At 43.1% G+C, this 18,248-nt stretch overlaps 1 protein-coding gene across 4 annotated transcripts; it reads right to left on the bottom strand.

The window, feature by feature from the left end:
- Positions 1-2,138: 2,138 nt before the first annotated feature.
- On the bottom strand, positions 2,139-18,248 carry LOC116939582 (interferon-stimulated gene 20 kDa protein-like). 4 transcript variants are annotated; one of them, XM_032948168.2, is made up of 5 exons: positions 17,671-18,248; positions 12,984-13,037; positions 11,612-11,895; positions 6,794-6,994; positions 2,139-5,210 (listed from the first exon to the last, which is right to left on the bottom strand). In XM_032948168.2, exons 3-5 carry the CDS (start codon positions 11,840-11,842, stop codon positions 4,995-4,997), a joined length of 648 nt encoding a protein of 215 aa, XP_032804059.2. In that variant the 5' UTR covers positions 11,843-11,895; positions 12,984-13,037; positions 17,671-18,248; the 3' UTR covers positions 2,139-4,994. The 4 variants fall into 4 exon arrangements, with proteins under 4 accessions (XP_032804059.2, XP_032804066.2, XP_032804076.2 ...); XM_032948175.2 differs by having other exon boundaries at positions 12,984-13,163; XM_032948185.2 differs by lacking the exons at positions 12,984-13,037; positions 17,671-18,248 and adding an exon at positions 12,204-12,720.

The following is an 18,248-nucleotide window of genomic DNA, read 5'->3' on the forward strand; positions in this document are numbered from 1 at the left end:
CAGTGTGATGATGTATGGTCAAGTAGCCCTCATGGTGTGGAGTTGCATTGTTCCAGCAGTAGACTAACAACAATGGCCTGTATGTGTGAGCCCATTGAGGAAAAGACTTTTACAAGTGAGACTGGCAAAGGAGCACTGTACCATAAAGTGTCAATTACTGGGGCGAAATTACTCGCTTCTGTTTTATTAACTTATGAGCATGCTATTTTAGACTTTGTTTTACATTCAAAGGCCACTTTGGCTTATTTTAGTAGCTTTTATTTATTACATTTGTGCACACACACGCCTTCCAATTCTCTCTCACAGTATGTCAAAGTGTAATGTTTGAAGTCAGAATTCGTATACGGCACTGTATTACCATTACTATCATTCACATTACTGTACAATATAATCAGAAATAGCCCGTTGGCAATTTAACTTTATTAATAAAAACTTTCATTAAATAAGTGTCTTTACGTGTGAACGTGTGCGTAACATGTAATTATCGATTCCCCCCCCCCGCCCCCCATGTGTCCACTTAGAATTGACAATGTATAGTTTTGCCTGTCACTGCGCACTGATGGTATTTTTTTCACGACTTATAAACTTTGATGGGCATGTCTAAACTATCCACAAAATAAACCACAAATATGGGAAGATTTGACAAGAGGAATTTCCTGATGCCATCCCTGAGGTGAATATATTGCATGCAAGTGAACACATGTATAAACATTTCATTGTAGGTCAGCACCGAGGGGTGTTTGTTTACAATTCTGAAGGCCTTTTAAACGCCTCGTAAGAGATGCACAAAAACAATTTCTAGATGGGCAAAATATCTTGAAATAATCGATTCACCACGCCTCGTTTAATTGAAGTACACATAAATTACTTTGAACTGCGTTATTTCGATGCCAATTGCCATTGTAATGAAATCACGTATTTAATGCACACGTAATTTAGATACTGCCCATCTATAAACTGTGATCACCGGGATATAGTTTGATTATAGTTGGCATTAAGGACATCCTTACGGCAACAAGGCTATCACCAAGGAAGGTGGTATGCTTCACAGACATAGTCTACGGGAGTTTCACAGTGGGGGGCGATGTTGCTGATATCCCAGTTGAGGAATTTGCGGGTCATTTTTCGGATTTGCCCAATTTTGACCGTGATACCGGCACAACAACGACCTACTGGTTTCGAATGACAAGTCACAGGAAGAAAATGTAACATGTACTGTGAAGACGACGCGTATATTATGGTTACAAACCGGCAATAATAACGAGGGCGACATTGTTTCCATTATAAATGCCCAGCGTTACAGGTAGTAACCAGGGAACGTATATATTATTGAGGACGAGTCTTGTGAGGGGGGAAAAAAACTGGCAACAAAACATTTCGCCAAACCGAATTGCCATGAGCGGTGGCGCCACCTGGCGGGCAAAGTGATATTGCAGCTAATGTAAAAAGAAAGGGACCTGCTAGTACATGGGCGAAGCTTAATTGGGTTTCAAGGTCCCTCCCTCACCCTGTGCGGTGTTTTTCTACCATCAAGTGTCAAATTCACCCCGTCCAAAGGACAGTCTCGAAACGGCTTGGTCACTCATGCAGCAGTACAAAAGGCGAATCCAATTTCGTAATTGGTAACCGTTCAGCACGCACAATCCGTGACCAACAGTCCCTCTGAATTTAGGGCCCGTCCATAAATGACGTCACGCGGTTTTTGAATGATTTTTGACCCCCCCCCCATCGTCACACGGCGTCACAGAAAGTCAGACCCCCACCCTCAAATATGACGTCACAAAGCTCTGCCCCCCCCCAAAAATATATATAAAACATGCTTCAAATCGCTTTAAACTATTGTCATTATAGTGGGTATTTAATGTGGCGCTGCACTCTGATGTTGTGGGAGAAAACATTTATTAAAAGGTATATTTAATTAACTAGAACGTGTTGTCTATATTAATTTAAAGTTGCGCATTTTGATGTGACGTCACATTTCTCAAACCCCCCCCCCTCGTCACATCGTCACAAATGTCTGCCCCCCCTCGGTGCGTGACGTCATTTATGGACGGCTCCTTGCTCTACATACAGCACAGAGCAGATGTAATTTGTACCACTCACTTGGTGCGAATTAAATATCCGACAGTCGCAGAAGCTTGATTTGAACCACATTTTTATTTAAATTTTGATTTAAAGCTTTCGTGACTTCAGGGATTCATATTCTTGGTTCTTTCGGTAAAGTCACGTAGAAGGGAAACAATAAAATAATAAAATATAAAACAATAAAAAATTATTGCTGTGGTTTCCACACCTGATGATTGCTATTGTTGCAGTCGAAACGTCGTGAGAATTTAATTGTTTTATATTTGTATTATTTGATTGTTTCCCTTCTACGTGACTTTACCGAAAGAACCAAGAATTTGAACCACATTGTTGAGACAGCGGAACACATGGGAGTTTACAAGATATTCAGGTTAATGACAACAATCATAGGTGGGCATTCGCGGGACACATCACTCGAAGGGACGACAGCCGGTGATGAAGAATATCAATAATCATGAGCAATGTATTCAGCAGCCACATTCACAGAAGAAACTGAGCAATTGAATCCGATTGTGTGCAGGTGCAAGGTGGCTTGTTACATTGTAGGGCCCATGAAGGGTATGGTGATGGCTTGGGCAGGACTTTAACCGAATTGGTACAACAAATATTTTTTCCGCCTCAGTCAAAATAGATTTCAACTCTGGCCCATCCATGGCCCACGTAGTTTTTTTTGTTTAGTGTACGTAAATTTGCATCAGCAACAGTGATAGTGCTGTCAATAAAGATGAGCTCAACGTGACAATGTGTCACCTGACCAGATACATAGAAAATGCTTTTACGAGAGCATGGACTTTGGACAAAAGTCTCACGTTTGGGTTCAGTCCCTCTACAATGGCATCAGGCATCTCTGCAATTGATCACATTTTTACCATTTGCTGTGGATTGTTATGCACCAATTTAGCGTCACTTTGGTACTGAATAAATACAAATTATACTACTGACTCCTGTTGTATTTGCATATGTACTTCAAGATGATATTCCAGTTTGTTGTTTGCGCTTTATTTAAAAAAAACACCGGTGATGAAAACATTGTCATGAATACCAACCACCCTTATTTAGCACGAGATAAATCGAATCAACTGATGAAAGCTTTCACATTTAATACAAGAGGTATGAACACCATGGGTGGTATGCACGATCGAGTCACCTTATCTATTGTGGGAAATTATAAAACATACACTAAACCTCTTAGTTTCAACATCCCACTCTTTAATCAATTAGCTGACTGAGGAAAGCACATGTTAGCAATTAGCAAATTACTAATTTGTCCAACTAGCCAAGCATGTATGAATGTAATAGCTATCAGCGGTGTAACGATTCATAAACATTTATAGGAATGTCCACGATAGATAAAATCGAAAGTTATGGCCAAGAATCATGCTTTTATTGGTTAATGTGATATTAACAACCGCTAGAGGCCGCTACACACCACTTATTAAAACTATTATTCCTGGGCCCACACCCTTCGCCGACCCTTGCTGGCTAGCATGCTCAAGTATGGTCAAACCCCCATGACCCCCACACCACGGAGATACTTTCATCCAGTGAATTCACTCAGGATGGTAAATTTTTCTATGGATTACCTAGTTATGTAGACATGATTGCTAATTATTCCAACAATGTTATAATTAAGACTTCTCCACATGCCACGGTTGCTCTTGCTTCTGTCAACATATTTACAGGCCCAATACCTCAGTGGCAAGATATATTTTGTTCTACACTGTAAGTAGGCATCGCAGTAATATATGCAGGTCTATATGCGTGCAAGCACGTGGCAACGGCGAGCTCCGACACCAGCGATTCGGATTCCATTCTTGGGCACATTTTGGCAGATGATTATCTGCAGGTGATGCAGCCCTTTGAGAATCCATGAAAGGCAAAAAGCATGTGCACCTTACCACAGCAGCTGGGAACATAAAGTGAGTGCCTTGCAACAGGTAATAATTGGGACAGCGTTTGGTGAAACAAGTACAATAATGTGATGTGAAATTGCAGTATTTGTTCTTGCTGATGAACTAATCAGTCAGAAGAAATAGGCGAAGTCTCTTTTGAGCTGGTGGCTGTTTGAAGCTGGTGTGCGGAATGTGCAAAGCACCCGGAGGGTTGCTTTTATTTTTCTGTTTGACAGCTTTTTCCGTAAAAATAATTAATGTCTTAAAAGCCATTTGTCCATACACTGCTGGTTGAAGGCCTTTCCACACAATTCGATCATGGGAGGGGCTGTTTTGCTGTGCTTCACCACGCTGGTTCGTACGGGTTGAAGGGGAGGACCCCGACTCATTCCGATATCACTCCCACATTTATGTTGCCTTGGACAGGATTCCAAAACTGAAATAAAACTATATATATATATTTTTTTTATTTTAGCAGATAAGGCCCACTGAGCTATTTTGATCTTTTTCAGAAGTGATGGTGGCCACCAATGATAGCTCAACGAGAAGTGGCTTTTCATGTGGAAATTTATATAAGCCAAATACTCGAAACACATGTTTCTAAATGTGTGGGGGGGGGGGGGGGGACGGAAGGACCTGGAGAACAATCTACACGACCACGGGGAGAACATGCAAAATTCAAAAAAATTCAGGCATCAGGGTCAGGATCGAAACCACGACCTCCTGTCCACTGATTGTGTGAGTGTACAAAACAGTGTACAAACAAATATACATAGCTCGATCTCGTTTAATATTCACTTTAAAAATATAGTACTATACATTTAATTATCTGGCACATTCCAGTAAATATGTTCAAGATTTGTACACATTTACAACATGACCAAAATCGGTTTCTCTTAAGGACTACAGTTTTAAAAGCAAGGTGTGATTAAAAAAAAAATTGCTAAATTTGAAAACGTGCTTCAAAATGTAAACCGTTGTTATGCGCAACGGCACCTTGTTAAATTAAGCGGATCATCAATCATAACCGTAATCATCACTATCACAACAGTCATTGTAGCTATTGCAGTCCTCAAAGTCTAAGTAACGGTTGAATCGTTGGTTCTGGTGACGCCGTGGGAGTGGGGCCTCGGGCCACGAGTGTGGGCCCCTCTCCCACTCTTTGTCCACCAGCCTGAAGAGGTCCATGACTGCCTTGGCATCCTCCACCGAACAGTGCCCATCTGAACTGTTCTGTTGCGCAACGGTAGAAGGGAGCACGGCACAGGGATGAGAAAGACCGCGAGGGAGGGATGGGCGGTGGCGGCAGCAGCTTGGACAGCCCTTCATCGAGCCGTGGATTGAGCGTGGCTGATGATGATGATGATGGGAATAGGGATGAGAATGAAACAGATGGATAGAATTATTACGTTTGCAGGATTTTAGTCAATCTACTGCTGATTGACCATGCCTCACCATGTTAGAATGGGCTGGTTGGTAAAGGCAGGGGGCGCATAGACACTGGGGCGTAGCGATTCACTGCAATGGGGAGGTGCTCATCCAGCAGTGTGTTGACAAAACGGGTTTTACCTGTACAATACATATACACAGACTCCAAAAACTACCGACAGTCAACGCAGCACAACACCTCGGTGTGGCATTTGCAGACATGGCCAAAACGCTGTTGAAGAGATGCACTCCTCCAATCATGGACTTACCACCTTATTTTCTAAATGCTATAAATTACCATCCATTTTTTTACATTAAACTATGAATAGTGATTTCATTATAAAATGAATTCTACCTGCAATTGCTTTGTTTTTTTCATTTGAAACCTTTAATAACGAAAAAAAACCTCCCATATCCCTTAACTGGATACTTTGGAATGGGCAGACAGATGACGGTAGAACCTGAGTTACAGTATTTTGACTCTTAATCACATGCCTATATGACTGTTTGCATAGACAGCATGCACAGACCTGCCTGTGTCTAGCAGACACGTGACAACTTATCCACTGCCCCCCACACCCCACCCACTCGCGGAACTTAAAAGAAATAATCACTATTTCGGATAACGATTAAATTCAAGAATAAAATTGTTCATTTCGTTTTGTACCATCTCATTTGCATTGTTTTAGATCTGTTTTTTGTTTGTTTTGTCAACTTTGTCGGTTTAAATATAACGTGAGCTTATCATTAGTATTTCTTTGTAAATACACCTCAGTTCCTCTCCGGCCACATGAAGGGGGTATTTGTATCTTGACATGGAATGGATACTCGCCGAGATTGACTCAGCCGAAAACCATTACCCAATGTGCAAAAAACGCTCACGTTCACGGAACCGGACTTTAATTTATTTTACATCACGGTTGCCGAGCACAGGCCCAAAGGACAAAAAAAATGCCAAGTGGCCAGCAACAAACAGAGCACATTTGAGAGTTTAATAGACAAGGTCATGACTAAGACCATGGGAAAATAGACACTGGAATGGCATTACAGAGTCGAGCAGAGCAAGGAAATAATCAGAAAGGGAAGTGTCTTTGACCATCAGTCTGGTGGTTAATAAGTGTCAATGAAATGGAAAGAAGACCGTCTACTAAACAGAGCACCCCACATAGACAGAGGAATTAATGAGCGAAGTCAATGAGAACAGTAAACCGTGGCAGTGGCAATAGAAGAGCAATACGGAGGCAACTGATCACCAGTGCGCTTACGACTACGCCGGACATGACGCCGGACAATTAGCGGTACAACCGGTGGGGAAGGAAAACAAATCACTTCAGATAGCGGTAGCGATCAACCGTGGAAAACCCTACGTCGTAGCAAAGCAGCCTTACCTGGATCTGGATTGAGAGCAGGATCTGTGCTAGGTTTTTGAGCGACGCTCTCCTGCCAACGGTGAGCTTTGCCTTTTTCAGCAGTGGCTCGCACAGTGACGTGTCACGCGTGTCGAACATATGGATGTTCAGGCCCAGGGTTGAGAAATCCCGCCGCATGTCGTGGCCGATGATTATTTTTCCCTCCAGGATTTTCTTGATCTGCGGGGCATGTGGTGCATACACATGAGCCAGGAACGCACTTAGCCCTGTCTCTTAATAATTATGTGGCGTTGTTTGACATTTTAACAAGACACTTTGTACAGTAAAACCTTGGATTGCGAGTAACTTGGTCTCCGAGTGTTTTGCAAGACGAGCTAAATTTTTTAACAAATATGAATTTGATAAACGAGCGAGGTCTTGCAATACGAGTAGTACGTATACGCTTTGTCTGCCGAGCGTCACGTGATCACAACTGATATACGAGTGCTTTGATATACAAACACGTTTCCGGAACGAATTATGCTCGCAATCCAAGGTTTTACTGTATATCAAAATCAGAATATATATTTATACTGGATGAATCCGACGAGCTATAAAGCTCTTGTTCACAGATGTCCAGTAAGGGCAGGTCAGAACGTTACAACAACAAACAATTAACAACAAACTAAACTAAACTAAATAATGTCGGGGTATCACAATGCAAACAAGTGGCAACCATTTTCTGAATTATATGCTTCAATGTTTATAATTTTGCTATTTTTTTAAATGTATGATAATAATGCCTTTTGTTTACTCAGAAAAGCCTCATTGAGTTTATTTCTCAAAAGGGCGCTGTGATGCGATATTTTGGCTAACTCCATTAATGAGAGTTTGGGCATGTGGGGGGAAACCAGAGTACATGGAGAAACCCCCGCATACAAGAGGGGATAACACTAAAAGCTCTAAACAAATCAATTCAAGACACCTCGCAGCCCAGAATGTTTGGGAATTTTACAAATATGTGTAATCCACCAACAATTGCCTCGGATGTTCCGGATCACAGGAATGGGCCCTCACACCGAGCTCAGTAATAAGTAATTGCCATGGCCTAGAACATTTGACTCCAGGGACTCCTATACTTACGAACAAGTTAGGTTCCACAGGTCTGTTCGTAAGTTTATTTGTTTATAAGTCCAACTTTACTCCTGTTGAATCCAAACATGTTGTACGACATGTACACTAAACACAGGGAATGGCTCTAAAAGTTGTATAATCTCCTGTAGATGCAGATGCCACTGGTTCTTCATGTTCTGCAGATGTAGATTACACCATCGCCATCTATTGAATTTATGACTCTCGGTCCGAGCAGGCAACTGAACATACGGACAGGTTTGTTCGTATCTCTGAAAGTTCGTAAGTCGAATGCTCGTAGGTAGGGGAGTACGTGCATTAAAGAATGCCATATGATCAGCATTGTTGATTAAATACATGGTGGATTAATTGAAAGACATTTAAATATTGTATTATATTAAGTCTCATAAACATTTGGGTTCAAATTTGTCAATATTCTCGAATGGTATATGTGTTGTTAGTCTGTATAATGTATCCAAGTAAATGTAATTATGTACAGGTAGTTAAAAATAATGGTATACATCTCTCTATACTAAATTATGCCTTCTGCTGTGTACAGCATCTTAAGATGCAGTTGCATTGAGATGCTATATAAATCATATTGTATTGCTGTAGACCCTTATGGTTATTCTAAGGCCCTATGTATGAAACAAAATCTGCCAATATAAGTTAATATCAAAATTAAGATACTTCTGCAACCACAATGTCATTGTTTTCAACACAATGAATAATGAATAACACGAAACTTTCACCCTATAGCTAACCCTAATATGCTAGGAATTGAAAATTGTAGCCTAAAAGTGTGATTCACTACTAATGTAAATGAAAGTGTCACTAAAATTAGGGATGGTGTGGCGTCATGCAGACCACAATTAAATCAAAGTAAGGGCAAGGGATTTCCCCAAATATAAAAAGTAGCACCATACTTGGAAGAGAGAGAAGAGAGAGAGATTCTAAAACTACAATTCATGTAAAAGGCACAAAGAGTTTCGACATAAACCTTTGAATAAAGTAAAACGGTCATTACAAAAATGTTGCTGGAATAAAGCAATAAGTAATTAAGATTATTTCGTAATTTCAAACGCTAAGCGGGGTTGAGCCTGGACACTGCTTGAATGGGTGACCATCATACGCAACAGGTTCTTATGGGCTTGCAGGGCTATGTGGCGGGGAGCAGAGGATAGTGCAGCAAATGCATTAAGATTGTTCTACTCGACGTACTCTGCTCATATGCTTTCGTGTCTACGCTCCCCCCGCCCTTCACCAACCCACGACCCACACGTCATGCGGTGGCCCTCGTCCAGCAGTGGATCGACAATGGCAGTAATCAGTATTTGATGAGCAAAAATACCTTTTGACTCGAAGCAATTCAGAGGAACTTGGGGGGAGGCTCCTGGTCGAGGAATTATTAATTGACTACTTCGCCTTGCCTCACAAAGGCAAAGATATCCCACGGTATAGCCTCGACAGGCTGTTGGATACAATTGCTGTTAGCGAGTAGCACCTATGAAGGCCGAAACGGCACACGAGGGGGTGGGTGGCCAGCACCATGCCCGAACGACTTTTGTCTCCGGAGTAACGATGTTTACACACCGCACCAGGTGCTCATTTGAGGTTGAGTCGACCTAGGGGGGAGGGCCCAGGACTGGTTGAGATCATCGTCACCAATGTTGGCCGTGAGATGGAATCGAATTCGGTTCGTAGCGGAGCGCAGCGCATCGACTGTTGAACCCTCCGCTACCCACAAACACTGGGGCACGCACACACCAGCCTCAATAAACACTCACACATAAGCGATACCGCTCGCCAGTTTAAACTGGTTGCTCACAGAGAAATGCCAAAGCCATAGAAAGGCATATGTCATCTTGAGTTTCGAGTAAATATTCACTTTACTAGCTGTGCTCCAGGTGCACCTTGTGCCGTAGAGCGTGTGTACGCTGTGCTTACAAATATTTGCTTGAGCCTTTGTGGTATTAGTTCCTACTAATCTTTGGTAATTATTTCTCTGCTTGGTAATTACGTTGCAATGGAACAGCTCACTGAAGTTAGGGGGGAATTTTAAAAAGAGGATTCATTAATTACTTTAGAACACTAAAAGCATGTGGAAGAAAACGAATAATATGAAAATGTATGATCATGCCAAATGAAAGGCGGTAAGAAAGACCATTGGACGTAATTTTGAAAAACAATTAGGCAACGAATGAGAAAAGACCATAAATAACACAACGTAATAACGATGATTAGTAAATCACGAATAGGAATCTATTACAGAGCAATGGTCAATTCATAACGTATGCCGGAGACGTAATTCTAAAACTAATGGAGGGATTATATGCAGATCCCTGCAGCAAACAAAAAAAGATCGTATACCCCAGCGAACAAATATTTTCTCAGATGAGGATTTAGATGCTCACGCTGTCACACTTGATGAAGAAGTGCCCTTTTGAAGTTTGCAAAATGGGCAATAACTAACCCAAATAAAACAACTGCTAACATCATCATGATTCAATCAATGACAAGGTGGCGTCTGTTCAACTCTAGGGAAACCCAAGGGAATGAGATATTAAACGTGCCCTTGTATATCCATTGTGCTACAATCTACCATAAACTTCAAGTCTGCTTGCCTCAGTACACAGATTATATCCTGTCTAAGTATCCACGTCACCCGATTCCGCTCAGCAGCTGGTTGATTCAAACACTTTTATTGAGTTTTACGCCTTAATTGATACCGCTTTCAATGAAAACCCCATGGGGGTAAATTACAACTTAAAGTTCGTATTTTATGCGCACAGAAACAGTTCAGACACTGCACCTGAATAAACAGAAGCTGCCGTGACATGAAGAACTGAAAACTCCATTTAATTCATGCCATTTGTGTCCGTATGAAGACTGTTATGCAACCTTGTTTCGCAGAGTCTGTTAAAATCCACATTACCATGGCAGCACCACAGCACGTATCATAACAACCAATTATTGAAACAACACAAACACGATAAGTTAGTCTAACATTCTTTGCGCAGTGTTGTACCATGTTAAAAGTAATACAACCCAGGGCTTAATTTTTTCACTTGAATATTTTCTGGGCCGCTGGTAGACTAGGTTAGCCTGGTGACAATTATCCAGATCCCATAGCGAAAGGTATGCTATATTAAATGTTGCGTGCCAGGTGCGAAATCTTTCCAGGTCTTCAGTTTGATTTGATAGTGATGGTGATGATGCAGGTGATAGGTGGATTATAATTACATGGTAGGCCCGTGACAGATGACAATAGCTTGGGGAATAATTCATCCAACAGTCGATTCATCAAGACCGACTGCGATAATTAAAATGTAGAAGCAACGTGAATTATTATTATTATCACATTGCTGGCCCATGACAGAGGACAACTACAGGCAGGGGGAAGCCTTCATCCAGCAGTGGATTCATCATGACTGATAGTGATGATGCTGCAGTCAGTAGGCGGATTATTATCAATACAGTACATCGCCAGCCCGCGACGGACGACGACGACAACAACAACAACATCAGCAGCAGCAGCAGGAATTCATCCAACGGTGTGGCTCCATCGACACCGATAATCACGATGACGAATTCATCAAGGAGCAGCGAGCGCTACTCGACAAACGAGTCTCCCACACACTCGGTGGCCCACCCTTCCCCGTTGCGCGCGCGGCTCTTTTATCGTGGGGGCCCCCTTTTACTCCTCGTCTACTACTTCCTCCGTACCTCCTTCCGCGCCTCCTCGTACGGCGTCGCGTTCACCAGGTGACGGGGAAGGATGCCGCTGAAGCGCGTGCGGTAGTCGGTGACGGGCTGCTCGGGCTTCACGTAGTCGTCGTAGAGGACGCGCTTGTTGTAGTCGACGATGCTGCAGCGAGCCAACGCGCTCTCCGTGCCACCGCGGCCGATTCCCACCATCTCGCAGTCCATCGCCACGTACTTGCCGGTGGCTTGCATGGCTGCGCGCGCGCGCACGCGCGTGCGCGTCTTTGTTGTTCACCTGTGCTCACCTGTACAGCCCGTGGCGCGCGTGTGTGAGTGTGTGTGAGTGTGTGTGAGTGTGTGTGCGCGTGTTGTATAGCGGCACGGGTGTATACGTAACCGGTGTTGTGGCTACTATTATAGTTCGCCCGCTTTGGCAGAAATGTCTACGTTACTTGAGTGGCAAGGGAAGAGGAGATGCGATGAAGTCTTTTGGCGTGGACAGCTCCCTCGCTCTGTGTGTGTGTTTATATACGGCGGTATAGGGACACCCCCTATCAGGGTGTGTGTGTAAGTGTGTACGTGTGTGCGTAGCCTTTCTGAATGAGTCACTCACCGCGCATCCTCCTTATACGCGTAACTTTCGGAAAGCCGCGTTACGTACACGACGATAAAGCCTGCCTTAAAATTTCCCAGTTTCTTGTCATGATGTGGACGACGTAACGAATACACTAATGCTGCACTGTGGACACTCCAACTGCGAGTCACTGCCAGTGTTATTGAAACAATACAATAAATGAAAACTTGAATTACACGTTGCCGTTGTTGTTGTGGTATTTAATTGAATATGGAAACGAAGTCGTCGTTCTTGATATTCAAGCGTGGTGGCTGTATTTAGGTATCACTGTACTGTGGCACTTTGAAAATGTAAAAGTATTATGCTGTATAGTACTCAGAAATAGTCCAAAAAAGTGTAATACAAATGTAACTTATAATAATAAACAACCGTACGCATGTTAAACTTCTTTCGCACCATACGCGCTGATCGGAGGTGCGGGATTAGAATCGCACTGTGTTAGTATTAGAATCGATGCATTGCGTCCGCACACTGTCGATCTTGGGCGCTGTTTGACCCATACTTATCAGTGCAGCTAGGTGTATTGGTTGGGAACAAACCCAGGAATTCATAAAATCGTATATTTAGCCTCAGAACGAGAGAAACTGTACAAGTGAGTCAGGGGTTCAAACAAAAAAAAACTACGGGGGAAACCACGCAGACGAGACGGAGACGATAACAACAATGAAAAAAGAAACATTGATTTTTAAAACCGTATCGTGGTCAGGAAAATGTCCTCCAACTAATCGAATCTACCGGATGAGATTCAACGCATCTCACCCCTTGCCGTGTGCTCGTGCCGTGAAGCCAGTTGCTGCTCGTTGTCATCGCCTTCTGCCGAGGTCATGGAAACAACACACGCGTCACGACTTAGGGCCACAGAAACACTCTTCACGACGCGGTTTCGGTTCACTTCTCTGATGACCTTGGGAACCCGTCAGGCTGTACAGAGATAGCAATCTGCGGTACAACGGAAAATAGACAAAAGAATTAGTGTAATTCATATTCTTGGTTCTTTCTGTAAAGTCACGTTGAAGGAAAACAATAAAATAATATATATAAAACAATGAAATTCTCACGACGTTTCGACTGCAACACAAAGAGTCATCATCAGGTGTGAAAACTGTTTGTGTTGAAGTCAAAACGTCGTGAGAATTTTATTGTTTTATATTTATTTTGTTATTTTATTGTTTCCCTTCAACGTGACTTTACCGAAAGAACCAAGAATATGAATCACTGCAGTGACGAAAGCTTTACATCAAGATATGTGTGATGTCAACACGTTGCAGAAATACAACAACAGTAATAATGCGGCGCGATCATGGATGGCAGAGTGGCCGTCAGCCATGATCTGTCCACTGAAAAAAATATCTCGGATAATTATAATAGTCTTTGCTTATGATTAGAAAACTAATTTGGCACGTTCCTAAACAAATATCATTCTAGTGGGGAAAAATGTTCATCTGTCTTTTTTTTAAAATCTAGGTCTGTGACGTACGGTATGAAAGACGTTCAACATACATAAATACAAACTGCAATTGGAATTATCAAGGGAGTGGAATCCTAATATGACAATTTTTTTCATCCAAAAACCAGAAATAATATTTTGTTAAGGTCCGATTTGGGAGTAAAATCGAAACCCTGTATGTTGCCAATGTTTCTGGGTATTTTGAGAAAGGGAATTGAGAGTGGGAAAAAACAGCTAACATTCACAAGTACAGTTTTATATATATAAAATCACGACTATTATTGTTTCAGAAGGTCTATAAAAGTGACAATTTGCACAAATGTAGTCAAGTCCATGCTTATAAGTAAACAAATCTAATCAAATTTGAGGTTTATTGATTTCTCTCATCGAGAAAATCGGCCAAAAGATCTGAAGTGTTTGACGTAAATGTTACTTGCTCACATCAACTGCCGTATCAGGGTCCGGTTTAGCAGGATCTCTCTTATGGGTGAGCATCCCAAAAAATAATACTGCACCCGGCACACCACATTCAATATACCTCTCAAAAGGGTTGCGTCTGCTAGTCACGTGCCGAATCGATGCTTATCAGCGGCTACGAAAATATTCGGTGAGAGATTCAACCCTGCGTATTATTATTTGAATAACAAAAATGATGAATGATTGCTGAACCTTGAAATTGTGTACAGGGCTGAGTTTTAACATTTCGTGAGTGAGGAGAGTAAACAGGGTCAGTTTGAAGAATGGCCAGACATGATCAGGGAGATTTTGGAAGGCATGTGACGCTTTGGGGTCAAACCGAAAGGTAAAATATAGCAAAACAGCCCCATATATATTTTTTAATGTGTAATGGTAATGATGGAGACTCAGTCTTCTCTGGAGGCAACACGTTTATTTATAACAACTATAACGGTAACACAAGGTCCCTGACACAAAGGGGTATCGGCCCCTTCCACCCGATTCCCTGGGGAGGTATAGCATCGGGGCTAGCGTGTCCTAATCACTGGGACCACTTTCTCTATATACATCAACCCTCCGGCTAGGGTCACCTAGGGGAGAAGAGCTGACCCCACCTAGCCAAGGTCCTCGGGTCCCGGCCACTGGCCCACTCAGCCCCGGCCCTTATAAGGAAGTCGGGTCCGGGGGTTTCCAGGGTCCTATGCTAGGCCGGCTCTTCGGGTCTTCAGCTTGACGACGACTGGCAAACCCGTTCAGGGTCTGCCTTATATACAGCTCCCAGGGTCACTCCGCCCCTGGCCACGCCTACTCTCTGGAACCTTCTGGAGGGACCTGAACTATTGCGTAATCCCCCAGCCCCCACTGGGGGCCTGGGGTGTATATCTGACAATGATGGCGAGCTAGTGGAGATTCTTTGACTTTTTGAGGCTTTTGAGATACATTTGGTATGTTACAGTGTATTATCCGTTCTTTTTCCATTAAAAACGATAGTCCCATTTAAGTGTTAACATTATTTTGAAGCACCTTGTAATTTTCATTTGTATACATCTTTCTTTTTCCCATTGTTGGATACATGATAATCTATTTCAAGGGAGCGGCTTCATTGTCTTGGTTAAATAGTAAAATGTCTTTTGACAAAAGCTCACGAACAGTAGTGGCTTTCTTAAATGATTAGGGTGTGTGTGTGTGTACTATACTCTTACTTTAGGATATTGTATAGTTCCAGAGGAATGTTCGTAAGTCGATTTGTTCGTAAGTCCAACTTTAATCTTGTCGATTCCAAAAATGTTGTATGGCATGTACACTAAACACGGGGAATGGCTTTTAAAAAATATATAATCTCCTGTAGATGTAGATGCCACAGGTTATTCATGTTCTGCTGATGTAGATGCCACTGGTTCTTCGTGTTCTGCAGATGTAGATGCCATTGGTTCTTCATGTTCTGCGAATGTAGATGCTAATTCCTTATGGTGCCCGTGGTTCCTCTCTACTCTCTTTAAAAACTCGGTCCGAACAGGCAACTGGACATACGGGCAGGTTTGTTCGTAAGTCGAGTGTTCGTAAGTAGAGGAGTTCCTGGACTAAAAAAGTGGTCATACGTGTATTTGCATGCGCCAGGTGGTTTGTAAAACTGCTTGACAAAACGTCACAATATTTCGGGGGTGGGTGTGACCACAATGTGCATGAGTAATTGATTATTTCGGTAAAGTCACGTGAAAGAACAAACGAATAATTGATTGGTTTCTAAATGTAGACGTGCCTTTAAAGAAACGTGTTTTGTCATTCAAATGAAAATGTCACCAGCTGGCTATTTTAAACACAAGAATGTATAACAAATGCGTCGGTTAAGACGCATCGTGGTTTTCAATAAAAGCAACAACAAGCACCTTGCAAATGAAAACATTCCTGAGCTCAGTGGCGTCAGTAATACACCTTTAAAGCCTTTTATGGTGCCCGATTATATACTACAGTACTGTAACGCCAGGTTACGCTCGACTATTATTGACCTGACATTTCACAGCAATGTTTTTGCACACAGTATGTTATAATATTGACCAATTTTCTCTGAGTAAGTTTTCAAGCAACCTTTTTCTGTGTCGATCCAGGTATATTATTCGTGTATGGGGGATGTACAGCAGCGACGCAATAGTTAGCACACTGCTCTTTGAACGCTGCAACCTGAGTTTTAGGATATTACCGGCGAAGGAAAACCTGAGCATAACGTGCACCGCTCCTGGCACCCCAACAACAACCGACATTCGCCACTAAGTGTCGGTGACGTCACCACGGCGCTTGTGCCAAGCTACGTGCACGGCATGGCCACGTGCAGTGTCGAACGCCCGCTGGCAGGAGGTCACGGGACAGACCCAGGTGCCATGGGTTGACTGACGGAGATGACTGGCCGATGCACCACTTGTGCCCCCTACTATGCCAATGTTTTTTTTAACCACGGGGAAACTATCCTGGCACACCCCCTCCACCCCCACACACAACCACCACACACAACCACCACACACAACCACCACACACAACCACCACACACAACCACCACACACACACTTCACTAACCCGCACTGACTAGCCTCCAGCGTGGTGAAGTATGGCGAAATAAACTCCAGGAGTTACACGATACGCGTGAATCCTTCTTCCAGCAGTGTGTTGCCAAAGGACTGTAAATTGCTTTCGTGATAATGATATCAATGTTGTTGTACCCACTGGAATTATTTATGGCAGCCAGACAAAACGAATTCAACTATCTAGTACTCGGATTAAACAGCCTGTGACAAAATAACCTGGAATGTGCCCGATCTCGTCATATCTCAAGACACGGGGCAGGGTTGGCATCGAATCCACTACCTTCTTCATACCTTCCCCCGCACCTCCGATTAGCAGGGTTGGCAACATACGGTACGAAAGAAATTCTACAAACATACATACAGGCGAGGTAGTTAACATCTCGCTACCATGGCGCCCAATAAGTATGTGTATCGGTTCCTCCGATGAACGTACTTATCGGGCTGGGAGGTTCAGCCCAATCACATAAAATGCTGCTTTCTGATCCGCTTTGCTTATTGGTGTCAATACATATGTGCGCCTAACCATCAAATATCCCAACTCTATCGGCAACATTGATTTTACTGAGATCGGTTTTCCCAAAGGGAATTTTCTATATACTTCTCAAGAGCACTCGTACATGCTAAAACTCCCTCGATTAGTCCTGATCAGACCCCTTGAGGCAAGTGATGTGAGCAAGGACCTATTGAAGTCAGCACAGGAGGGTGTGGGCTGTGGCCACCACCGTACCCGGGGGTCATTGTATCCGCAGTGTCATTTCAGGCCGAGTTCACCCAGGGTCGGTTGAGATAAATAACGAGCCACTTGTGTTAGCTGTGGTCGAGAATCGAACGCAGGTCACCAGGTTCAAAAGGCCGTGCGCTAACCACTAACGCGATACGCACAAGGTCAGCATCAACGCACCAATCCATTCAGTCTCGTCGGGTGTGTATGTGTAGGTGCATCCACTGATTTGCCGGAATAACTCACCCGTTCTTCAATCCACGTTCATTCCTTTGCTCATCCTCCCCACTGCCCACCAACCATTTCTTACGACCTTGGCCACATTCACGAAGCCCATGATAAATCTTACCGCAAAGCAAATAACGCCACTCGCACGCTCGCCTCCCGCATCTCCGGCAAATAGGGCGGTGCGAGTGATAACGCTGCTGCTGCTGCTGTTGTTGAGACGCTGTCTGTATCGGCGGACACGCGGCCTGTGCCAGGCATTGGGATGCGCTCACCTCCCGGGAATCTTGCCTGGCTGCACAATTCAGATAGCTGCGGCTCATTTCATTGAGCCGAACGGTTTGACAACGGCCGTGATTTGCACGTGGAGAATTTGCGGAGCCCGTTGCTTTGTTTCGTTGCAATCTTCAAGAGTGCGTTGGCAATCAATATTTTATGGGATTGTATTTACATCATCGCGTGAGTTAAGACTATCGTAAGGTTGAGTAGGCTATTATTAGCCTAATATATGCATAAGTTAACATAGCATCATTAACTCGATATATTCTGGGCACCCATACGCAGTGCATGCACCCTGAGCTAGAACGATATAAAAAAAA

The sequence above is a fragment of the Petromyzon marinus genome, chromosome 1 (genome assembly GCF_048934315.1).
Source record: "Petromyzon marinus isolate PM22_M1 ecotype Great Lakes invasive population chromosome 1, UKy_Petmar_22M1.pri1.0, whole genome shotgun sequence".
In the NCBI taxonomy this organism is placed as follows: Eukaryota; Metazoa; Chordata; class Hyperoartia; order Petromyzontiformes; family Petromyzontidae; genus Petromyzon; species Petromyzon marinus.